Source organism: Argiope bruennichi, chromosome 3 (genome assembly GCF_947563725.1).
Source record: "Argiope bruennichi chromosome 3, qqArgBrue1.1, whole genome shotgun sequence".
In the NCBI taxonomy this organism is placed as follows: Eukaryota; Metazoa; Arthropoda; class Arachnida; order Araneae; family Araneidae; genus Argiope; species Argiope bruennichi.
The window spans coordinates 28839332-28864028 of record NC_079153.1 but is presented as its reverse complement, the minus strand read 5'-3'; the positions used below and the strand labels follow the sequence as shown (position 1 = coordinate 28864028).

Here is a 24697-nt window from a genome sequence, read left to right as displayed (position 1 = left end):
TTTAAAAAAATCATTAAACTTCTTATCAGCATACATAAAAAAATCATAATTGTCTAATATGAAACTATCTCAAATTTAAAAAACGTTTTATAAATAAATCAAGTACCAATTGAATCAGCAAAAGCCCTACTGTTTTCGTTAATTGTTTTTTATACTATTTTTGTTTATATTATATATATTTTATTGGGACCTTTCCCAATTCATTGATTATGAATTTTTATAGCATAAGTACAGTGCTCAGTTGTACAAATAATTGTTAAATGCTGTAAGTACATTCGTCATGTAGGGTTTATATTAAATTTAGTTTTATGCATAATACTGGAACATGTAAATCTTTTATTACATTATTTTCCAACATCTGTAAACTGAACATAAATGATTTTTTTTTTAAAAATTTTTATTACACATAAAAACTTTCGCCGCTATTATTTAGATATCTAACTGCATATAAACTTTTTTTACAAACAACATGAAACTGCTTTGGTATAAACAAATACTTTTCCTACGTTGGGATCTATAAAATATGTTTGGCGCTTTAAAGAATACAGTATGCTGTTACTTACGACAGTGCCGTAGATAAGAGTCTCGGGCGCCACTAGAGTGTGTCGTGATGCCAAAATATTAGTGTCTTTATATCATTTTTAAAGGCATACCATAAGGGATGAAATTAATACCATTCCCTAAACATCAACTATCCTTTCTATGCCATTGATTTGACAGTCTTTTGTATCGATTTATTGTTCAAAATCAGATACACGTTTATTATGCAAAATGAATAAATAAACAACAATCATTGCAACAAATATATTAAAATTTACATTCAAATTAATATAAATTCAAATGCAGCTCTGGTTTTGTTTTATTACCTTAAACTGTTTCCTCGCATGCAGAACGTACATCGAATTACTACATTTACATATTCTAGTATACGAAGTACTGAACTGTCTCCAAAAATTCGAGCTCGATTTTGTGTTTGAAATTTTCGACAGTTAATAATTGACAGCTACATTTATGAAAGAATATATTAGAAGTTCGGATGGGACCATTTCCACTGGTTACATTTTTAAACAAGAACCAAACCAATCATAAATGTTATAATTTAAAGCAAAAATTACGCAGAATTCGTCCAAAAGTATCTCAAGTATTCAAATGATTCTCATTTGAATTGAAATAGAAAAAGAAAAAAACTTTCCCCCAAATAGAAAGTGTCTTCTAATTAGAGATAAAAGAAAAAAAAATCAATTAAGTTGGTAAGGAAATCCAAGACAACACATTGACTGCGTGTTACTCATATTCTGTTGGCAATGGAAGTTCTCATTCAACGCAGCACTATAAATTAGAATACGTTTATGGTTAGTTTATATTTCCTTGTTTTAACACATTAGTCACCGTGTGAATCACCTGTGATTCAAACCTATGATTTAATTAGGTAGTTGTCCGAACCACAGACATAAATAATGGAAGCGAATGCGTTAAAAGAAAATCCTCACTGCCTAGAGCCACAAAATGCCTAAATCCGCGCCTTTGCTCATATACACATAATATGACAATGATATTTCATTTAATGACAAAATAAAAACTCACATTCTTATAAAGAAGACTATATTGGAAATTAGATAAAATATGTAACAATATATATATGGATAAATATCATTGGTCTAATGATAGAAAATCAGAATTCGTTTAGTCTAACTCAAATCCTCAGTAGACAATTTTTTAAGGCTCTTATTTCACTCAAGAACTGCACTACCGTATAATGTAATTAAATAAATAAACAAAAGTAAATTTGAACAAATTAGATGTAAAGCAACTTTTTTTTTGATATTATGTGATTGTTTTATTTGAAGTAGTGCATGATGTTTATTAAAACTTCTATTTAATTGAAATTGTTACTAATAAAAATTTTAATATTGAAAAATTATAATTATCATTTATTTAACACATTATTCTCATAAAACTGTTAAGTATTAAAAACTAAATTTTTAATGCCACTTCTAATATAAAAAATGGCGTTTTCTTTCAGCTAGCTTTTTGGTCAAGTTTTTTTTTAGTTCAAATCTGGATTGTGGTATTGCAGCTTCAAATTAATCATGACTTTCTTCATATTTGTTGCAAAGAGTCTTTGATTACAAATATACGCAACTAAATTCATTTCAAATACATTAAGATTTTAATTGGAACGAACATACTGAAAATTTAAAAAAAATTTCGAATAGTGTTTTGTGCATTAATTTTTCTAATCTTAACATATTCTTGTGTTTTTAAATGGAAAGTATTCTTATAAAATTTAAATTATTACTTATAGGCGAAAGAATCCAATTCAATTTTGAGCATGTAATTTTGGTATAATTTTTAATACATTAAAATTTTCTTCAAAATAATAAATAAGTAAGATATTATTTAAAACATGTTAAAATAATGAAAAAGAAACCTCACAAGGAAAAAAAAAATTCTCAAAAACTTTGTAATGGAACAAAATAAAATATTCATAATAAAGAAAATATACATACAAAAAGAAACCGGTTAAAAGAATTAATTGTTTTTAAACCTTTTAGCTTTTTTTTTTGTTTATTTAATAATAAGTAACTAAATGAACAGTTTATAAAACTAAAGATAATCTGTTTTGAATTCTAAAAAATTATTCGATCATCTAGCTCGAAACATCATAGAAAAAAAAATACCTCAAGACTGATTCTTCACATTGTTATACAAAATTTCCTTTTATTCCATCTCTCTGCATCATTTTTAAAAATTCACTCTTAATTATGCGGTGAAGATAACATGCACACAAAAAAAATATATTTAATAACTCCGTAACGCGCATACACATGCAATAACTACAGCAATGAAAAGTACTATTGTAAAATACTTCTAAAAAGTAATTTTTTTTCAAAACAAAACTACTGAAAAAAAAAATATTACCAATAAACTAATTTCTTTACATTTTAGTGTTTAAAAAATGATTGTTGTGTAAAAAATATAAACGGACATTATCGTAGCCATTTCGATCAATAATTCAATTAAAATTTTACTAAAAATCTTTAAAAATCCTTTCTTATTAATTGTTCATTACTGTTAAACTAGGAAGATCCGATTCTAGATCTGCCCAACAGCAATTTGGTGATTTTTAAATTTTTATTATGAATGTGACATCACACAAAATACTTTTTACAAATAGTAAGGCCAATAACGATATCAATTTTAAGTTAAGTTTCTAGATAGATCAGATAAAATAAGATTAAAGATATTGCGAAAATTCAGATTCCTAAATTTATATAAGTGACCTAAGGGATGTCAATTTTTTTTATGTTCACGATTTAATATTTCTTATAATTGTTTTAATATTTTATTTATTTTTATTTTTGAACTGTCTTAGCAGATTTGGAGCGTTAAACAATCTTTCATTACAGCAAATATGATTCCGAAATCTTACTTCGCAAAATTTGACTTCTTTGAAACCAGTATAGAACAACTTTTCTAAAATACTTTCGATTCAATCTTTTGGAGTCTTTCCCTTCAGCCAAATGATATTCACGTTGAGGAAATCCCCCCTCCCCCTCAAAACGAAAGAGGAAGAACAGCCCTCTCCACATAAATTCCTCAGAAGGAGTGCAACAGGTGGGTAAGACCACACGTGAGAGTATTCATGTGTTAACAAGAGTAGGGCTCTCAATTATCGTTTTCTGCGAACTAAGAGGAAAGAACTTATATTTGGTTTTATTCGTATTAAAGGGGAAATAATAATAACAACTAGGCTTTGATTTGACTTGGAGAGTTGAGAATTAAAGAAAAAAAAATGGATAGAATAAACAATTGCATACAATCTAGTTTATTTATGTACAAAGATTGAATTTCAAAAGAATCTGTCATACTCTAAATAAGTCTACTCAAGTTGAAGTAAGGGTGGCAAAACCAATATTAAATACGCATTTTGTGAATAAATAATGGAATTAACCCTTTGCCCTGGGAGAAGTAATTCAATGCATAATTATTCACCTAATGCAAAGACTTGTTTATTGCTCCGAAAAATAAATATATATACAATTGTTTTAAATTGAATTCTCCCGTCTAATTAATTCGTACCCTTTAGCTACTCTGCATATATTTTTAACAATCTAAATTAAATAAATAAATAAAACGTCAAAATAATGTACCGTCTTGAATGGTGAATGAGAATCACCATCCGAACGTTAAATGCCTATGAATGGTATGAAAGGTTACAATCAAGCGAAATATTTTGAAGTTAAGTAAATTGGCAGGTGACAAATATTTATTTTATTGGCGGAGTTCTTCCTTTCTTCCCTGAAACCAGTGAGAATGTTCTCCCCTCTACCTTTTACATTATCTTAAATGAAGTAAAGGACAAAAAGGAATAAAAGAAAAGGTATATTAATCGTCAAAAAATTTGACGTCGAGATTTTGATAAATCCTCATATTTCGGATCTACCTGAATCCGAAAAAAATACGCTTTAAAAATTTTGTCTGTCTTTTAACACAATTTAAAATCGCTTTGAATTAAACGGATCAAATTTGGTGTGCAGTCATTACACAAAATCTGTAGATACAGTGGATAAAAAAAGTATTGGCAATTGCCTATAAATGATCATATTTGCTAACAAAGTATGTTTACAAATTTTATTTTAACATAGCGATTACAGAAGGGGAAAAGACAAACAAATATAACGAAATTTTCATTTAAATATTTTTTTAGTCAAAATCTACGAGAAAATCCAAAATTTACATGATAAAAAAAGTATTGGCAAAATTATGAAACTGACAAAATTATGAGCGAAAACAAAATCGGTATATGTTTAGTACTTTGTATGCATACCTTCTGCATCTATAACAGCTTGTAATCTATTTCTCATAGAGGAAACGAAGGTCTTTGTTGTACTGTTGGGAATTTTGTGCCACTCTTGCAAGAGTAAACGTTTGAGGTCGTCTTTACTTGAAATTTTATGTTTTCTGATTTCTAGATCCAGCAGGTGCCATAAATTTTCAATTTTATTGATGTCAGGCGATTGAGGTGGGGTTTTTAACTGGCGAGGAACATTGTAGAGTAGCCATTCACGGGTGAGATTCGCTGTATACTTGGGGTCATTGTCTTGTTGAAAAACGAATGATGTTCCTAAGTCAAGATTTTGGGCACTGATTTTTAAGTTACGGCGCAAAATGTCAATGTATGTACCTGCTGTCATAATACCATCAGTAAAATACAGATTGCCAACTCCATTAGCTGCCATACAGCCCCAAAACTAAGATGCTGCCTCCACCATATTTTACAGTAGCAGTTAAATGTTGCTCTTCCAATTCAGTATTTGGCCTCCTCCACTCATATCGTCGTCCATCACTGCCGAAAATGTTAAACTTTGATTCGTCGGAAAAAATAACTGTGTTCCAAAACTCTCCGGATAAATCAACGTGGGATTTTGTGAAATCGAACCTCTTTCTCCTATTTATTTGCGAGATGAATGATTTCCTTCTAGCTGCCCTTCCATAATAACGTCCCTCGTGTAAAACATTCCGTACAGTCTGTACGCTGAAAGTCTTTTGCGAAGTGAAAGCAACATCTCTAGCTATCTGGGGTGCACTTACTTTAGGGTTTTTCTTAACATTGTTAATAATGGCACATTTTTCTCTTGTAGAAAATATTCGAGATCGTCCACTTCTAGTCTTATTTTCCGTTGATCCTGTTTCCTTGAACTTTTTTACAACACTTCCCACAGTAAATAAACTTATATTCAACTGCACTCCTATAGCGCGATATGTTAAACCTTCATTTCTGAGCCTAATAATCATGTTTTTAACACTAACGTCCAACTCCTTCGATTTCGAAGTCATTTTACTGCAGTAATCGCAAAATAATGCATAGACACTTTTGGAGTAGTTTTGCAGACTTTATAATGGTATAGTTTCTTATCAGTCGAAACACGTGACTTCAATGCAACAAAATTTGCATAGCAGTTAAAACTTTGCCAATATTTTTTTGACATGCAAATTTTCGATTTTGAAAGAAAAAATCGTAGAAAATGCAAATTAAAATAAAAGTTTTACTATTTTTATATATCTAAGATGTCTTGTATTTAATTAAGACAGCTGAAATTGCATAACATTTTATTTATTTGTCAATATGAATAAATTAAGGTAATTGCCAATACTTTTTTTACCCACTGTATCTATCAAATTTGGTGTGTAGTCTATACAAAATCTAGATATTTATCAAATGTTGTATGTAGTCTACACAAAATCTGTAGATATCTATCAAATTTGGTATGTAGTCATTACACAAAATCTGTAAATATCTATCAAATTTTGGACGAAATCTATTTCAAGGAAATTATTAGTTCAGCCATCAAAGTACAAGTGAACACGATAACTGCAAAATATAAAAAGCTAGATAGATAAAAATCTAATACACATATTTAGCATTTAAAATGTAACTACATAAGTTTTCAGCCAAATCCAACAAGGGATTTACCAGCTATCTGTCTTCACTTTCGCATGCATTTAAAACAATACCTCAACAACACAATGACTTAAATAAATTAAATTTGAAATGTGATCTTGTGGCTGCAATTCTAGTTCTATGTCACATTTTGGTTTCAATCGGTCGGGAGAAAGATCCCCGAAATACACATTCGATTTTTTTAGAACTTGTATACCATACGTCAGCGATCAATTGCCGAAGTTCGCATGCTATGTTTAGTGAGAGAATTCATATCACTGAATCTCCGACCCGCCCGAAGGCACACGGATAAAGAAAACTGAATGACCGGACCTCCGCAACAGCAACACTGGCGGGAACTGTGGTTGAGTCCTAAGGGCCATCACCAGTCACGGTATAACCCTTCCCGAAGGAAGTACGTCCGGTCATCGATGGAAGGAGCCAGACCCCCCACCTTTTTGTGTACCCTCCAGGTTGGCGAGATCTAACCACTATACGGAAGCATCTCATCCTCTTTTCGCGGTGCCCCAAGGGGGTCTGTTTAGAGAGAGAAGGAAATTAGATTTGCGCCAAGAGACGAATCTCATCAAGCCAAAAATTTAATAGGATCTATAATTTTGGAGATGAAAGAACTGGTGCAAAATTTTATTCTTCAAGCTGTTCCTGAGTTTTCGTTTCACATGTACGCAGAACAAATAGTACTTTAAGCGGATTTGGTCTAAAATTTGAAGGATATTTAAAATTTTCAATACAAATGCAATTCAACCGCATAGATATTTGCATTTTTAAGTTACCGTATCCAAATACGACAGTAATTTTAAAACTCAGAGCTATGAGAAACCTCGTCTTATTCGGAGTCATTACGAGATATTTTATACAGTGACGAATTTAGGTATTACCTAGACAGGTAGCGTTAGGCAGTGTATATTATGAGGCTTCTTTTTTAATAATCTGGCCAATTTAGTAATTTTTCAACACATTTTTAAAAATTTAATCAATTTATTATTGATCTAATTAAAGCTAATTTTGATTTTAAGTACTTCATAAAAACCGATGCTTCTATTTATGATTACGTGGCATCAACATTTGCACACAGTTATATTTAGGAAAATGTTTGCTGTCATTACAGTAATAAATTAAATAAACATATTGAAATAGATAAGAAACCTGCCAATTATACTTGAAAGTGTTTAATAGTATCATAATATTTTATAATTCATAGCATTGTAGTTCTTTTTTAATTTTTTTTAAAACTGATTTGGCAACAAAATAAATAACATTTTTTTAATCGACTTGCCACTAGTTTCCTCTCATTTCAGCGGCCGTAGGCAGTTGCCTGGTCTGTCTATTCGGAAATTCGTGAAGAAGCTGAAACTCAAACAATTTCCATTTCAACAGTTATTAATAGCAATTTTATTTCTTAATTGTGCAAAGCTGGGTTTTCAGTAAATACCAACATAAAATTTTAAGTATCGCTCGAAAATCCATGATGGACATAAGAATGAGCTGTGCCCAGCTAAATACTTACTGCTCAAAGCACAAATTAAGCATTTAATTTGAGAAAATGCTTACTGCTCAAAGCACAAATCTATATTTTCTTTAACTTTTTGAGGCACAGAACACAAAACTACTGAATATCAGGTGGGAATTGATTAAATTAAATCAAATACGCAATAACGAGATGAACATGACAATTCATTAATTTTTTCGAATATTTGCATACAAGTTAGGAGAGGCCTTCATTTGAAACCGCTGTGGCAAATCTTTAGTGACATACACGGCTGAGAAAAAATAAAAGTCTAGGTGGACTCAAACGAAGCTACTATGCCTCAAAGGGTAAAACTTGTTCATGTAATTTAATTCTTTGCACTCTGAAAAGTAATTCGATGCATAATTATTCACTTAATACAAGAGCTTGTTTATTGTTCCAATAAATAAATAATTGTTTAAAGTTGAATTTCAAAGAAAAATTAATCAACTTCTTTTTACCACTTTTAAGTGTTAAAAATACCTACAAATTGAAAAATAAATAAAGCTTTAAAATGATGCATCGTCTTGAATGGTGCCTCTCGGGCACCATTCGAGCGCAAAGGGTTAAAATATGCGATACTTTTTGTCTAATCGATAAAATAATTAATTACTAGATTAAGTTTTACATACATTGCCTTGGAAATATATGTTTCAAGGTAATGGAAAATAAATAAATAAAAACACTATAAATAAAATTGCGAACAACCTTTACCTATGTAATAATAAATAGAACTATTTAATAAGTCATATCCAGTTTGAAAAAGGTCAGAATTTATTTGAATTTATGGTTATTGCTAATTTAAGAGTTAATTTATAGTGTTCAGCTACTTCAATGAGAACTTTGCATCATCATATTAGAGTTATTCGAATTTAAATACAGTTCTTAACTTTACTTAGTAAAAAAAAAGGGGGGGGGGGCAGAAAATAAATTTTAGTTTTTGTTTTAAAGGCAGTTTCTTTAAATAGATTTGGTCAAAAACAAAACGAAAAAAAAATAGGCCTCGAAATCATATAGTAAATGCTTTTAATTACCAGTTGAAAATAGTTATAATCTGTGCCACAATGCTATAAATATTTAGTCGAGGGAAAAGTAAATTAGTAATTGATAATATTTAGGACGCCGCTCGCGTCGATCATGTTAGGAGAAAAGTTTCAATTTCTTTCTTTCTTTCTTTTTTTTTTTTTTTTTTTTTTTTTGAAGTACAAATTATTTTAACACAATCAAAATATATATTATAAAAATAAAAAAAATAAAAAATAAAACCACCCCACATAAATGCAGTTGAGTGGTACGTAAATTGATACACAAACAATCATTCATTTATCCCTCAGTATCAAGTGTTTACAATAAATTTACGTATAATCTCATGGCATTATTTTTATTTGTATTATTTCACATTTCGAGCCTGACCTTCTAGAACAGGGAGAATGAAAAATCAGGTCAATTTAACGGCTATTTATTTCAGCCATAGCAAGGTAAAATAAGTAAATTGTTGATAAAATATCTCTAAAACAGAAAATTCCGAGCTTTAATATAAACGAATGCTAAACAGGAATACGGCTTATGCTGAACTTTGCTTATCAAAATATTATTTAGTTACGCAGCAAGGAATGCATGCAGTTAGCCCTTTTAAAAAGAATTTTGAGCTTGTTTATTTTCAGGCAGGAAATAACGATTTAGTAGTCCTAATGTATAACAGAGATCAAATTATAGTACCAATTGCCCAATGCCAAATTATTCGCCAAAGAAATAAATTGAATGCTTATGTTATTCAAACAATTCAGTAAATAAAATATAACAAGTTTTATTAATAAAGAATGTTTCCCTTTTAAATTCAGTTTTTAGTTTAAGCACCTCAGTTAAACTAATAAATGAAAAACTATAACATAATTTTTAACTATTTTAATATATATATATATATATATATATATATATATATATATATATATATATATATATATATATATATATTATATATATATATATTTTGAAATTCAAATTTGAGTGTATCAATAAATCTCGCTTTTTATAATATTAATTATTTATTTAACTGGATATGTAATATTCCACTTGATAAGCCACAATATAATATTAGAACATTTTTTAATATCATATTTGTCCAAAGTTTATTGGTTCCTTATAATTAATAAATAATAATTAAATGCTTGTATTCGTAAGTAAAGAAAACATTTTATAAACATTATTAACAAAAAATATGGTTCATTTTTCAAGAATTTTATTATTTTCGTCATTTTTCCTACAATACACACATTGATAAATAAAAATATTTTCAAAAACTACAGAAATAAAAAAAAATTAAATTAACTATTTTTACGTTAATTAAAATAAGAGTTTTAAAATATGGTACCAAATTATTTAGTTATTATAAAAGGGTCCCACAGTATGCATAACCTGGAGTCACAGAATTTTTAAATCCGTTAAAACTGGAACCCCATTATTATTAATAAATAAGTTTCCGCGTTTCTAAACATTCCCACAAATGTGGAAATAAAAAATTAGCATCAATTAGTGATAAAAAATTAGAGGAATGAATTTATATTTAGAATTTTTAACGAAATGCTAAAAATTTACATCATTCTTACAATCATTGATATTCAAGAACTCGTATTTAATATTAATTATATAAACGCCTTGTTTGGAAACTGGCTAATTTGGAAAGGGCTACACAGTTTTGAACAACGGTCGGATGACAGGACTACATTTCCAAGTTTCCACTCCATACCAACTTGAGAAATTTTGACATTCAATGCTTTAAAGGCAATATGGGCCCTTAGCAATTGCAATAGGGGAATAATAGGCACCGAGGCACTAATTTGATTTTTTAGCCCTGTCATTTTTGGTAGTTTAACCCTTTGCACACGAATGTCTTCTCTCAGTCACCTTTTATTGACTTTTTTTTTTAATTTTAGCTGTTGTTGTTGTTGTTGATGATGATGATGATATCGTGTCCGCGTTACCACGGAAAGGGGGTGCAGTAGCTTCTGAGGGTAAAGACCCCCGAGCACCCGAGGGCAGAAGTCTGACTCTAGCTCATGAAACTCGCACACATTCGCTTGCACAACCCCTTTTTACAGGGGGGGGGGTACATTCACACACCTCACAGATCGAACACAGATGAAGAACAACCAAGCTCGAACCGGGATTCGAACCCAGGATGCCTAGATCATGAGGAAGACGCGCTACCCCTATGCCAAGACGCCGGCAAAAAAATTTAGCTGTTAAAAATACCTGCAGAATGTTAAAAAAGATCTATATTCATTTTTTAGGGAAACTCAAAACAGTTGCATGTATTTATTTTTTTGGTGTAATAAACAGGTCCATGTATTAAGTGAATAATTATGCATCGAATTATTTTTCCGAGAGCAAAGGGTTAATAAAAATACATGGAACCCGGATAATGACAATTTCTTTCTCCGGTCATGATATTTTATTTCGATAAAATTACATAAACAAGCTAATGTTTCATCCCATATCGTTGTGGCACTGACCAGCGATTTTTTCTCGGAATCGGATTTTACATATATGGCCTTCCAGCACGAACCCAAGATTTTGGAGGACAAAATCTAATAGAACAGCTGGTTGTCAACTTTTTCGGAATCGGGGGCCAAGACCAACAATTTACATAGCTATTCTCTGAAAGGATATTATTGTAGTCTTTCTTAACCAGCACTCAATAACTTAACACCAAAATAATGTCACTTTTCAAGATATATATTAAAATCCAAGTGTAGGCCTATGAAATGGGAAAAAAATAAAAAAATAATAATGGCGAGATCCGGATTATTAAACAGGCAATCACTTAAAACAATTTTTATTCACTATGCACTTAGAAAACTTTTTTTTTTTTTTTCATTTTTAAAAAAGGGGTATAATTTTTGCTTTCAAATTCATGCTATTTCAAAAACTATTTAAATTAAGTATTGTTAAAATTATAGAACTTCTGATTATTTTTCTAATATTTTCCATGCTTGCAGACCAATGGCTCATTTTTTTCTCCAGTTGATGGTCTGGTTCAACAATAAGTAGTATTGAAAAAACTTTCTAGTGTTTATTTTGTTAGATTTCTTTTTAAAAAAAATTCTGTCATTTTGTTTAAGACCATTTTAAAGTGATCACCTATTAAGTGCTTTATTGATTTACTCATCTTTAATTTCGTTTTTCTGAAATCTTTTTTCCTTTGTTTTTCTGGAACTTTGATCATATTAATTAAATATGTATGATTTCTGATATTATTTAATGCTGGCTGATAAATTGAAAAACACAAACAACGATTTAGCTTGCTGTACATTCTATTACTAAAATTATATATGTAGGACTCAGAAATCACTACTATTTTAGAACGCACATTTAATTACATTTAGGACGATTAGGACATTTAGGATATATATACATTAACATAAAAGAATTGAACATTCAGTAGATTTCGTCGAATACGTCGCGTCTCGTCTTTACTTTCGTCCAGATCCGTCTGATCTGACACGTCTTTTCTCTCGTCCAGATCCGTCTGATCTGCCACGTCTTTTCTCTGGTCCAGATCCGTCTGATCTGCCACGTCTTTACGCTCGTCCAGATCCGTCTGATCTGCCACGTCTTTACTCTCGTCCAGATCCGTCTGATCTGCTCTCCGTCTAACCAGCGTCAACTCCGTCTAACAACCAGCAGATGGCGCTCGCCAACAGGCGCTCGTCACTACATTCGGCGATCCTGACGTCTCTTTCGTCCTCGAAAGTTATAGTAGAAAAATAATTTCTTCAACGTCGATCCACACTGCGTCAGTCCACAAGTAGTTGATATCCAAAAGGTTTATTGTAGCACGTCAAATTTCACTCCTGTTTGGCTCTTCTTTCGTCTATGTGCCGGTCTTCATTAATATCCCGGCCGAGCCCCCATATTTGTAGGACTCAGAAATCACTACTATTTTAGAACGCACATTTAATTACATTTAGGATGATTAGGACATTTAGGATATATATACATTAACATAAAAGAATTGAACATTCAGTAGATTTCGTCGAATACGTCGCGTCTCGTCTTTACTTTCGTCCAGATCCGTCTGATCTGCCACGTCTTTTCTCTGGTCCAGATCCGTCTGATCTGCCACGTCTTTTCTCTGGTCCAGATCCGTCTGATCTGCCACGTCTTTACGCTCGTCCAGATCCGTCTGATCTGCCACGTCTTTTCTCTGGTCCAGATCCGTCTGATCTGCCACGTCTTTACGCTCGTCCAGATCCGTCTGATCTGCCACGTCTTTACTCTCGTCCAGATCCGTCTGATCTGCTCTCCGTCTAACCAGCGTCAACTCCGTCTAACAACCAGCAGATGGCGCTCGCCAACAGGCGCTCGTCACTACATATATATCATAATACATAAAAAAAATTCTAATTAATTACTGTATCCTTCTGACAGACATGCGTTTGCAGAATAGCAAATTCTATTTATATTATTTGACGAATTCGAATTTTTTAATTGGAACTCTAATCTGTCGATTCTTTTATTTTATGTATTCAAACTCGTTATTGACATAATGTTTAAAATATTGTCTATAATTTGATTTTTTTTTGGATAATTGAAAATCAAAATCAATATTTATAAAAGTTAATTTTTATATGTCTATACCTTGAATCCTATGACCGTAAGACTTATTTTACTCAATAACTTTAGTGCTTATAGAGTGCTACATGAAGTAAAAAAAACTGAATTTATGACTATTAAAATAATAATAGAATACTACTTTGAATACAGCTGATGAGAATTGCTTCGTTTATATCAAAGTTTCAATACATAAATTTTTTTCAATACCTTCGCTTAAAAAACATTGTCTGCTATTTTAGCTTTCATAAATCCGTAAGAAGAAAGTTAATAATAAATTTTTCGCAATCAGTATTTAAATATTTGATTTATTTTTAACGTTAGATACAAAACCGTAATTGATATAAAATGTACAAAAAAATCATTAAAAATTTCGAAAATTTGTAAATAAACACTGAAAAATTGAAATTGGAGATGTCCCAATGCTAAGTGGCAATACGTTTTATGCTATTCATTGAAACGATTCGTTCATTAAAATTATATATGTATCATACTACTTTATCTGTTAAAATCATTGAGAATTAATGATGTATTACTAATTTAAACTGTTAAATGTTAAGAATTAATGATGTATTACTAATTCAAACTGTTAAATGTTAAGAATTAATCTTTAATTTGTCGTTTTAGTTTACAAATTTGCTATTTCCTCTTGCTCCTATCAGGTTTCAGATCCAGTTTTTATTTTATATTTTTTAAACACTTTGACAGATACATTCATGTATAATTTGATGCAAGTAAAACACACTATATTTTACTTAAATCGCCCCGTTTTAACGCGTTCACCGTGTGAGTCGCCTGTAATTCACACTATCTAATTAGAATTTCTTCTCTGTACTACAGTTAAAGTAGCAAAGTAAACACTTTATTACATAGTGGTCCGATTCACAGGTCTGAATAATGGCAGGGAACGTGTTTATTCGATTTTTTATTGTGGTTCCTTTAGCTTTGAAGTAATGAAGTTTCACTGTAGTATATACAAAACGAAAGGGCATAACTTTAAATCTATGAACATATGTCACTCATTAGTGTATTCTTATGAAACAAAATTAAATTAAATTACAAATTTCGTTCGCTGTTGACATCTAACCATTTTTCTTCTACTTCACAAATTTAATTTAAGCAATGTGTTACTAATTTTGAAACATTTAAAAAGCATTGATTTGTAATATATTCCTAAAGAAAAAACAGGAATAAAGAGTAAAAAAATATATGTATAACCGATTTGTAAGGAAAACCCTCATAATTTGCAACAAGGACAGTCTTAGGAAGTCGCAATATGAAAACAACCCAATTTTGATGATTTTATCATGAATAAAAAAAAGATAAATCAATAATAATTTTACAATTAATGCAAGTAATTATTCGCCTTTTTTATGCTAGTTACTTCATTCAAGAGTGATTTACCTGTCGTTAATCGTATTTAAAACATTTATTTAATCCTTAAACTTATGAATTTATTTTACTTCCTAATTAGATAACACACCCTATTTGGAAACATTTACTGTCATTTTAGTTCCTAAAATAATATAAAGGGCATTTGAGATATTGACGTGTTCTAAGTAATTGTTGCATTTTAAATTGCTTAAACAACGTTTTAGTTTTTATGATAATTTTTCCATGAACCAATTTCGCTAATTCTCATCACCTAATCTAATTATTTCATTTCATAATTAAATGCCACATTCTTTTTTGAATATTGTAATTTTTATCCATATAATCAACGATTATATAAAAGATAAATCCATAGAATTTATCTAAAATAAAGTTAATCCATAAATTAAAAGCACTTGCGATATTTACATAGGTCCAAACAATCTGTGTCAATTGAATCAGTAGTTATTTTTACAAATTTAAATGTAAAAAAATTTTGTTATTCGATGATGGAGTTGGACTTACCATTGTAAGTTTTCTACATACAAATTCGTGATTTGATTTTGCAAGAGATCATTTAAATTTTTGGGCTTAGATACAAAATAAAACATTATTGGCTGATGGAAGTAATTCACTAAATTTAGTTTTAAAACAATTTATATCTTTATTGATGAAAAAAGTATATGTAATGAAGGCAATAAATTAATGTGAAGTTAATAATATCAATTCTTGTATGTGAAAGAAAAATAATATTCAAATGCTCATAAGATTATTTAGACATGCCAAACAATATAGAAGGTGGAATGTCATTTTCAAAATAAACTAATAGTTATTTAATGACGGATAGTTAATCTCCTTTTTATTGAACAAGAAAAAAAGGTAAATGGCAAGTTCAATTTTTTTTTTCCGAGTTATAGTGTATATATTTATTTACTTTACAAAATTTGATAACTTAAAAAAAAAAAAATCTCAACTTAAAAGGGCATTTGAGATTATAAAAGGCTGAGTAAATAAAAATCGAAACTTTTAAAAATCAAAATAATTCATTTGAAATTCGATTTTTGTTTTACATTCAAGTAATCGAATGTTATTATTTATAATATTGAACAAATCATGGTATGATCATTCTGAATTTTTTTTATGGAGAAACGCGGCATTAACATATTTGAATCAAGCATGTTGCAAACTGTAGATAATTTCAAAATTTTAATTAAATTTAAAACTTATAATTTTAATAATTTGATTTTTTCTTATTTTAGTTTCCAACTCTATAAATACTTTTCGAGTTTTTCAAATAAAAGATGGCTCTCCAAATTATTTCTGCTAATATTGAGACAAAACACGCTATTACAGCTCTGCGATAAGCAAAAACTTGAGGATTGTGATTTAAATCTCTTTTTAAATATTGAACCTTAGGCAGAAGAATGGAAAGTATATATTAGCATATAAGAAAAAACAAAGAAAAATGTATTTAGTTTTTTATAACATAGCTAAATTATTGTATGCTTAAGATATAAAGTAAGATGCCAAACAAATAAAATTTACTCTTAAAGTGTATCATTATCATAGATATATTAAAAATAATTATAGTTGTATATCATATACTGCTTAAATCTACGGATTTTATTTTTGAGGTCTTTAAATTTTGTTCTTCTAGTACAAATATTAATTCGCATTTCTCGGTAAACAACTTCAAATAGTTAACAAAACTATAAATAATTTTAAACAAAATATTAAAAAAAAAAAACATTTTTAGAAGTGGATTATGGATTAGTTTACAACAATAAAAGTGTCTACTCTAAAATATTTAATATTTTCTGAAATAGTAATAACCAAGTATATGAAAAAGGTTGTTGAAAATTATTTTTCATAAGTAATTTCTTTAATTCCTTTTCAATCAAAGCAATATGTCTAAATTGTAGAAAATTAATTTTTTATAAATGAAAAAGAGGGCAATCATGTGATATGATAAAATGCGTATGAACCAAAGACGATTTAATTGCATTAAATTCAATATCAAAACCTAGGTTTACCTTGACTAACAAAGTACATAAAAATTCAATTTATCCAAAAGGTAAATGATACTGAAACTTAATAAATTGTTTACTTAGGTCTTTTTCCTTTGTATTTTTTTAAAAAAAAGAATATTCACTTATAAAAGATTTAGTAAATAACAATAAAAAAATTAACATAATATAATGTCCTTATTTCAGGCTAAATTCTTAATTTTTGGAATTCAGAATTTATAAAATTAACAAAAATGTTTTATATAACTAATTAGAAACATAATGCATTAATATTTCGCTATAAAATATGATTACAGTTTTGTGGATTAAGTGTAGGAGTGGAAGAATGATATGAAGTGACGAAAATGGCATTTATTATACTGTCCTCTATAGCAAAGAAGCAAGTAACACTTCATGATACCGAAAAAAATTTGATTTCTTCAATGAAAAGTTGAATTTGAAGATGTTGCCATATTTGCTAAAATATTAAAATATTTTTAAAATAAAATTCTCAATTGTTTTTTGTCTTTACTTGAATGAGTATACAGACTTAAGAAGATAGTTTTCATTCATTTTCTTGTTGTAAAAACATTTGCTTCAAATCAAGATACTTTAAAAATTAGATCGAAGGATTTAATTTCGGGAATCTGGGAAGCTCATTGTAATTCAAAAAAACTAGAAATGCGAATATAAAGCATGTACTTTAAAACTGGTCCAAAAGTCGTTAAAATATTTGCTCTGTTATATAAGCGTTGTGTCGTTATATTTCATCTAGATAACTTTATAGTAGAGATATCAGCAAATATGAAGCAAGACTATAAGCGAAAAGAATTTCTATTTTGGTTGCAAGCATTTTCTCAAAAAGTTTTGATACTTACATAATGAACTTGAATGAATGCTTTTACTCGTAAAACTAAGCTATGAAGAGGATTTTTGGTTACAGATTTGGAAAATAAATTTTATTAATCTCATTACATTATAAATCACGCAAAATTTCATTCGTTGCTCCATGCATTAAAGATTATTAATGCCGCTTTCTAATTCAGCATTTCTAATTCAATATGCCGCTTTCTAATTCATAATAACCTTTACAGAAATCTTGAGGTTCTGAGAAATGTTACATATTTTTTTTTTTTCCTTCTTTCTTTCCATTATTGATTTTTTTAAAGGACGTGGGGTGGGGGTAGTAATTTTATTTTAAAGAATAAAAATGTATGCTCGTACAAAAATATATTTGCCAGCTATTTATTACCTGTAAAATAAAAATCTAGATCAAAATTTTTTTTTTTTTTTTTTTTTTTTGAAATTTTTGTCCAGTTTTCTAAAACTGCGAATCGTGTACATAAATTTTGTATCGCCTAAACATTCAATTTTAGCTACTACAATGTTTGTAAAAATATGATTAAAAAATAATCTTGCCTTAAAGCATTTTATTAAAATTTATTGAATAATTACTCAATATAAAAATTTTATTTATTAATAATTTGCATTTTAAATTTTTACTAATATATACTTGCGGAATTTTAAAAAAAATTGCATGAAAAAAGTTTTAACTCGAAATAAAAACAGTTTTAAAACACATTTTTATAAGCAAGTACAAGTTTAGGATTCTACTTTCTACTATAGTATGCTCAAGTTTAGAATTCTACTATAGTATACTCAAGTTTAGAATCCTACTAAATCAGTCAATGAATGGATAATCGTTACAGAATTCCATCTTTACAAACATGAAATACGCCACGTCAAATTAAATAAAAGTGTGTAAAAAGTGGCAAGTAAAAACATTTTAACAAGCACAGATTGGACAGCAAGTGACAGATGTGCGGTCATTTTCATTTGCTCTGCTTTGTGAACGCAGCAATAGGAAAATTCCATTACTGGCCGAAGAATGACCAGAAAAGGGTGAGGGGTTCCAAGATGACCTTGCATTATCCCTGACTAACCCCCCGCGGTCAGTGGGGAAGCGGGAAACGAACAATCTCCCGTCGATTTTTACAATAGACTGCCCTTCATGTCTAAAGGGCAACTCAAAGTCAGTAACACATGACATGAAGCAGCTTGTATGCCAGTCAAAAATGTGTAGAAAAACTATTTTCTGTTGCTTCTCAACGCAGCAATCGAATTATAAGTCTTCAGCTAATAAGTTGCCAAACATCAAAAAATTATAAATTTGAAATATGAGAAAAAAAGTTAAGTAATTATTAACTTGGCATACACGATTTAATTTAAGAATATAACAATTTTAAAAAATGTCAAGTAATGCAGTGTATTTCAGTAGGATTATTAAATTTTTCATACTTTGGATTTTGCCGATGTGTATAATTAATTGAAATAAAGTTCAAATAAATATATCCAGTGATTTTAATATTCTATCACAATTCTAGGAATCTTTATCTGCTTGACAGCTAAATACTTACAGTTTTATGTAATTTCTAAATGGTCTGCTAAAGATAAAAAAAAAAAAAAAAAAAAAAAAAAAAAAAAAAAATACCTGGAAAATTTGAGATTATAAATGATTTCACTAACACAAGATTTTAATGGCAGATTTTAAATGATGAAAACGTTTAGATAACTAAAATACTACATCTATCGAAAATATATAAAAAGAAACTATTCCCTTTTTTACGTTACTTAAGTGCTTAATAAATTTGCAAAAGTATTTCGATCGAATTTTAGATACGTCAGCATTCTCTGAACACAAATTTGAATAAATATTCTATGATTATATCTGACAAAGTACAAGAATTTCTTGTAATTAAATAAAATAATAGCAATTGATTCGCAAAATGTGGATTAAAAAGAAACAAAATTCTTAAAAAAATACTGTATCTACACAGATTAGAGAATTCTCATTTTTAATTTCATTTGATTAATGGGATGGATTTCTTTTTCGATATTATAATCTGCATATGAAATTTAAAACTCCAACTTTTTGCGAATCCAATTCAAAAAGAAAATATATTGTAAAGACTGCAAAATAATAAAACTCCAGTTTCTCGAAAATACTCCTTGCTCGTAAGTGTTGAAGATGATAAATGCTCTTAATTTTATGCATCGACTATTCCCAATTATGAATAGGATTTTAATTATTAATATAATTTACTGAACTAATTTCTGAAATTTAGCTTATTTTATATAACAAAAAAAAAAACATATGTTTAGCTGAAAACTTTTGAAGTTCAGCATGCGAGAAAGTTATAAGAATTTTAAGGATATTTCAAGATGGAACATTTTCAGCGGACTCTGTGTTGATATGTGGGGGGGAGAGGGGTGATATACGAGTAAAACAAGAAAAAAATGTCTAATGTGTACAGAAAAATATGAGATGCAGGTGAACAATGTTAACGTATACGATAAGTTTATATGACCGAAGTATAAACTAATAGATATGTTATTTAAAATGTAAGTATAACAGATTAGACGCACCAAAATAACAAAAATTCCAAGTCACAGTAGGTTTCACAATGATGAAATAAAAAAATGAATAGAAGGAAATAGGATGCATTTGTCATCTTTTCATTTTATCAAGTTTACATTAAACAAAATAAAATATTAATATATCATCCAATATCTATATAATCAGGATTTTGCCTAAAATATATTTTACAATAGGCAAACAGAAAGCTATTATTATCTTCACAACCAAAAATTGCAGGAATAGAGTGAATTTTAACTTTAATTATTGCATCTTCATGCATCATTACAAACAGAATTCATTTCAATGTTGCCGAATTTATCATTCCTTTAGTAGTTTAATTTATGAATGCACAGTAAAAAGAATAAACTATAAATAAAATAACATGCAAGCGGATAATGCAATTTATAAATTGTTTTTCCATTTTTAATTCTACTCACCCAAATATTGCATCTTTATCCCTCTTGGAACACATTTGATCATGGCCAGATCCCATCACATGATTTGCGATTGGAACATGATTCGAATTATACACCACATGGTGGTTCATCATGCTTTGCCTGTGCGGATCGTACATTCCGCTCGCGGCGCCGTCCCCGTGCCCGTAGTGGGGCATACCATCCTCCGCGTACTGCATTGAACCGTCCGGAAAGCACGTGCCTCAATGTAAACTCAAAACTCAAGTTGTTATGGAGTTTTCGCGGGCCGGGGATTCGACAGGTGGCGCTACGAGAAAGTCAACCGCGGGAGGGGGTGTGGGTTGCCTTATGGGAAGTCTTGGCGACCGTTTGGCGCATATTGTGAATTTCTTTTGGGGAAGTAACTTTTCCCAAGACAGCCAGTGGGAATTCTGTTCAAGTGAATGTGCTTCCTACTTGATTAATTTTTTTACCGTAAGAAATCTTAGTTTAAATTATAATAAATCTTAAATAAAATCAATTTGATTAAAAATATTAATACGAAGAATGATAAAATAAGGTATGAAAAATTAGTATAAATATTTCTTATGAAGATATTTTTCCCTGGTATTTTGGTATTTTTTATTTTCAAGAATTAAATTCAAAGTCTATAGATCGATCTCCTCTATTGTTAAGAAGGAGACATTTCTGAAATAATAATTTTTATTGAAATTTTATCTTATTTCTTTATTTTACAATTACTATTTACAAGTATCGCTTGCTATCATTAATATCAAAAATTTTCACAGCGAGTGAAGTCTCAGAAACTACCACAGTACTTCATCTTTGTGCAGTTCAGTTCAGCTGTAGTAACGTCCCGTTTCAAAGCAACACGAGGGCGTTTTGAGGATTGACCTCTAATTTTGAATCGCATTGAGATGACGAGAACGACATCTGAGCTGGAACCTCCTTCATCTTTTTACATACATCAATATCTGAAAGTAACTTTATATATATATATAAAATAAAGAGTTATGCATAAATTCTATGGTCAACTTTTAGACTTATTTTATTTAGAATCATTTAAGAAAATTAAGAAAGAAAAACTAATAGAAAAATTCAGTAAACTCAATTAAATTTCAAACGTCACGAATCATATTAGAAGGAAAAAAAAAAAAAAAGGAAGTATTTTTTCAAAACAGTCGCTCGTAACGCAATCACAAAATATTCAGTTTATTAAGATTAATAAACATGTAATGCTTTATATATTTCACATGAGTATGAACTGAGTCCATTTGAATGAACTTCTCAAAATTAAAAAAAAAAATGATAATGAAGAGAAAGTTTACTGAGGATTCATTTTAATCGCAATATTAAACATAGCCTTTTTTATAATATAAATATTAGGAGAAGGAAATATCATTAATAAAAAAATAAATAGTTTTTTCTTTCTAAAAATTAGATTTCTTGCAATTTTTTTTTTTTTTTGAGTCAGAAACGCTGTATTTAATTGTAGTACAGATTTCTTATCTGCATCTGAAAAATTGCTAATATGCAACTCATTTATTTCTTATTCACTCAGAATTTTAGTTTCCGATGTCAGTAAATCTCAAATGACAAACGCGAAAATTATCTAGTAACATGGTATTTAAAATTCTGTTTAATACAATTAAACAGAAATAAACATTATTATATGAATGTAATCTTGTTTAAATTAATTATTTGAATATCTGTGACTATTTTAGACAAATCAATGACCATCTTGAGGAAAGAAATCCTTTGATTGGATTATCTTCCTTGAGATATTTGTTAAAAACTTCTGAAAATTCAAAGCGTCGTGATTTGGCTCTCTCATTTTCCATGAAAGTAAATATAACCGACTTTTCGGCAAAGGCGGCTGGTATCGTAATATTTCTTATGATGCTTCTTCCAGAAAAAAAGTATTCATATTTTCTCTGATCATGGTCATAACGAAAGACTATTTCTCAATCAATGAATCAGTTAATCTCTCTCTCTCTCTCTCTCTCTATATATATATATATATATACTTAATTCTCTTCAATGCATAGCTACTTTTTGATTTTACTGCTTTATTTCGATAATTTAATCATAAATATCTGTTCCTATTTTTGACTATTATTTATTTAAAAGCATTGATTGAAAAAATAAAGGCATTCAGATAGGATATAAACTGAGAAAAAAATGCGATTATCTACTATTAGCATATGGTCATCAATTGCTTGAAAAAGCCATTCCGTTAAAAGAAACTATTGTTGTCGAAGGATGTGTAATATATATATATATATGGTATTTGAAAATCTCCTTAAATATAATAATTGCGTAAAAAAAAGTACTTGCAAAACTTATTAATAATATATAGGATCAGGAAAATAAAGTCATATATAGCGATACCAAAGTAAACCTATTTCGGAATTTATAAGAGTACTTTGGCGAGATTTTTTGAAGAAATGCAGCTTTGCAACTAATTGTAACAATGAACAGTTTATGATTCAGGTTCTTGCTGGATCATAAGCTGTTCATTGATACATTATCGATAATGCTGTCGAATCTAGCATTACTCGATCTAGTAACATTGGAGCTGACAGCATTGCTGGATCGAGTGTTTAAGCATTTCCCCAACATCTTTTACACCTTCTTTAGTAGGTACTGATTTCCCGCTTGTGAAAAGAATCAGGTTGATAATAGCTGAATTTTCAATTTTTACAACTGAATCACATCTAATCTGATAACATCTTATTTAGGTGGTATTGATTTTCCACTCGAAAAAAGACTCAGTTGGTACAGTTGAATTTTCAATTTTTGTAACACAAAAGATACCAGAAATATGCATTAAGTTAGTCACATTTTATCCGATAACTTTACTAACTTAAAAATAGAACTCAACTAAATACACTTCTCAATAGAATGCATGAACAATGGAAATCGTATTAAAATCTCTAATTTCTTGTCGAATTTTTTTTTTAAAATTATGTGCCATTATCAATTATTAGTTTATATAATCGTCTGCCGTCGTCTATAACACTGGGCGGAGTTTCTTCAGATCTATATCTTCAGAGGCCGCGGTGGCCTGGTGGTAAGGCCTCGACTTCGGTACCGAAGAATTTCAGGTTCGAGCCCGTCGTGTAAGCGGGTCTGATGCACATTAAACGTCCCCCCGCAGGTGTGGCATGGTGTGGAGAGATGCTAGCTCAAGTGGCGTCCTCGTCATATGACCGTGGCTGAAAATTACGGGCTCCGTCCCAAAATAGCCCTTGTGCTACTTTAAAACGGGACGTTAATATAACTAAACTAAACTTAAAATATCTTCGCCCTTTTGTCTACATCCTTATCGGATGCGCACATCTCAACCATTGTTTTAACGTCGAATAGGTCAGAAAATATATTTAAAAATGTCGGAACTGCTTTATATATTGGTGTGCAAATAAACCAAAGTTTGAATAAATAGCAAATATAAATCAATGAGCTGAGGTCAGCAATATTTAAAGTTTTATAGTTATATTGTTTCATTATATTCTCTTCTCATGGACCCTATTTAAGGGTATTGTTAGTACGTTTTTCAACATTTTCTTTCTTATTTTGTATTAAGCATTGTACTTTTCCTTCTAAGCCGGAATAGCCTGATTGGTATGGCGTTGGTTTCGCATCCTTTGGGTTGCAAGTTCGGACCCCGCCGGCCGAAGACTCTCCATATGTGTGTGTATGTGTCATAAGACAAAGACATAATCATAATATCTGACATAAGACATCAACAAAGATATATCTGACATAAATCTGTCTTGGTCACAAAGTCCTCCATACTGAGAGTAATACCATTGGGGGTTCTGATTCAGAGGTGATCATTCTTCGATTTAGGTCTAAATTAAAATCTGTAGATGAGTGAATGAAATACATGAATGAAGT

General features: G+C 29.7%; 1 protein-coding gene across 3 annotated transcripts in view; it reads right to left on the bottom strand.

Annotated features, from left to right (window-relative positions):
- Positions 1-21074, bottom strand: part of LOC129963171 (homeobox protein Meis1-like) — a 133886-nt gene extending 112812 nt beyond the window's left edge. For all 3 annotated transcript variants that reach the window (XM_056077310.1, XM_056077309.1, XM_056077311.1), the window contains exon 1: positions 20819-21074. In XM_056077310.1, coding sequence (XP_055933285.1) covers positions 20819-21015 — 197 coding nt within the window. In that variant the 5' untranslated portion in view covers positions 21016-21074. The remainder of the gene's footprint in view (positions 1-20818) is intronic.
- Positions 21075-24697: the final 3623 nt, after the last annotated feature.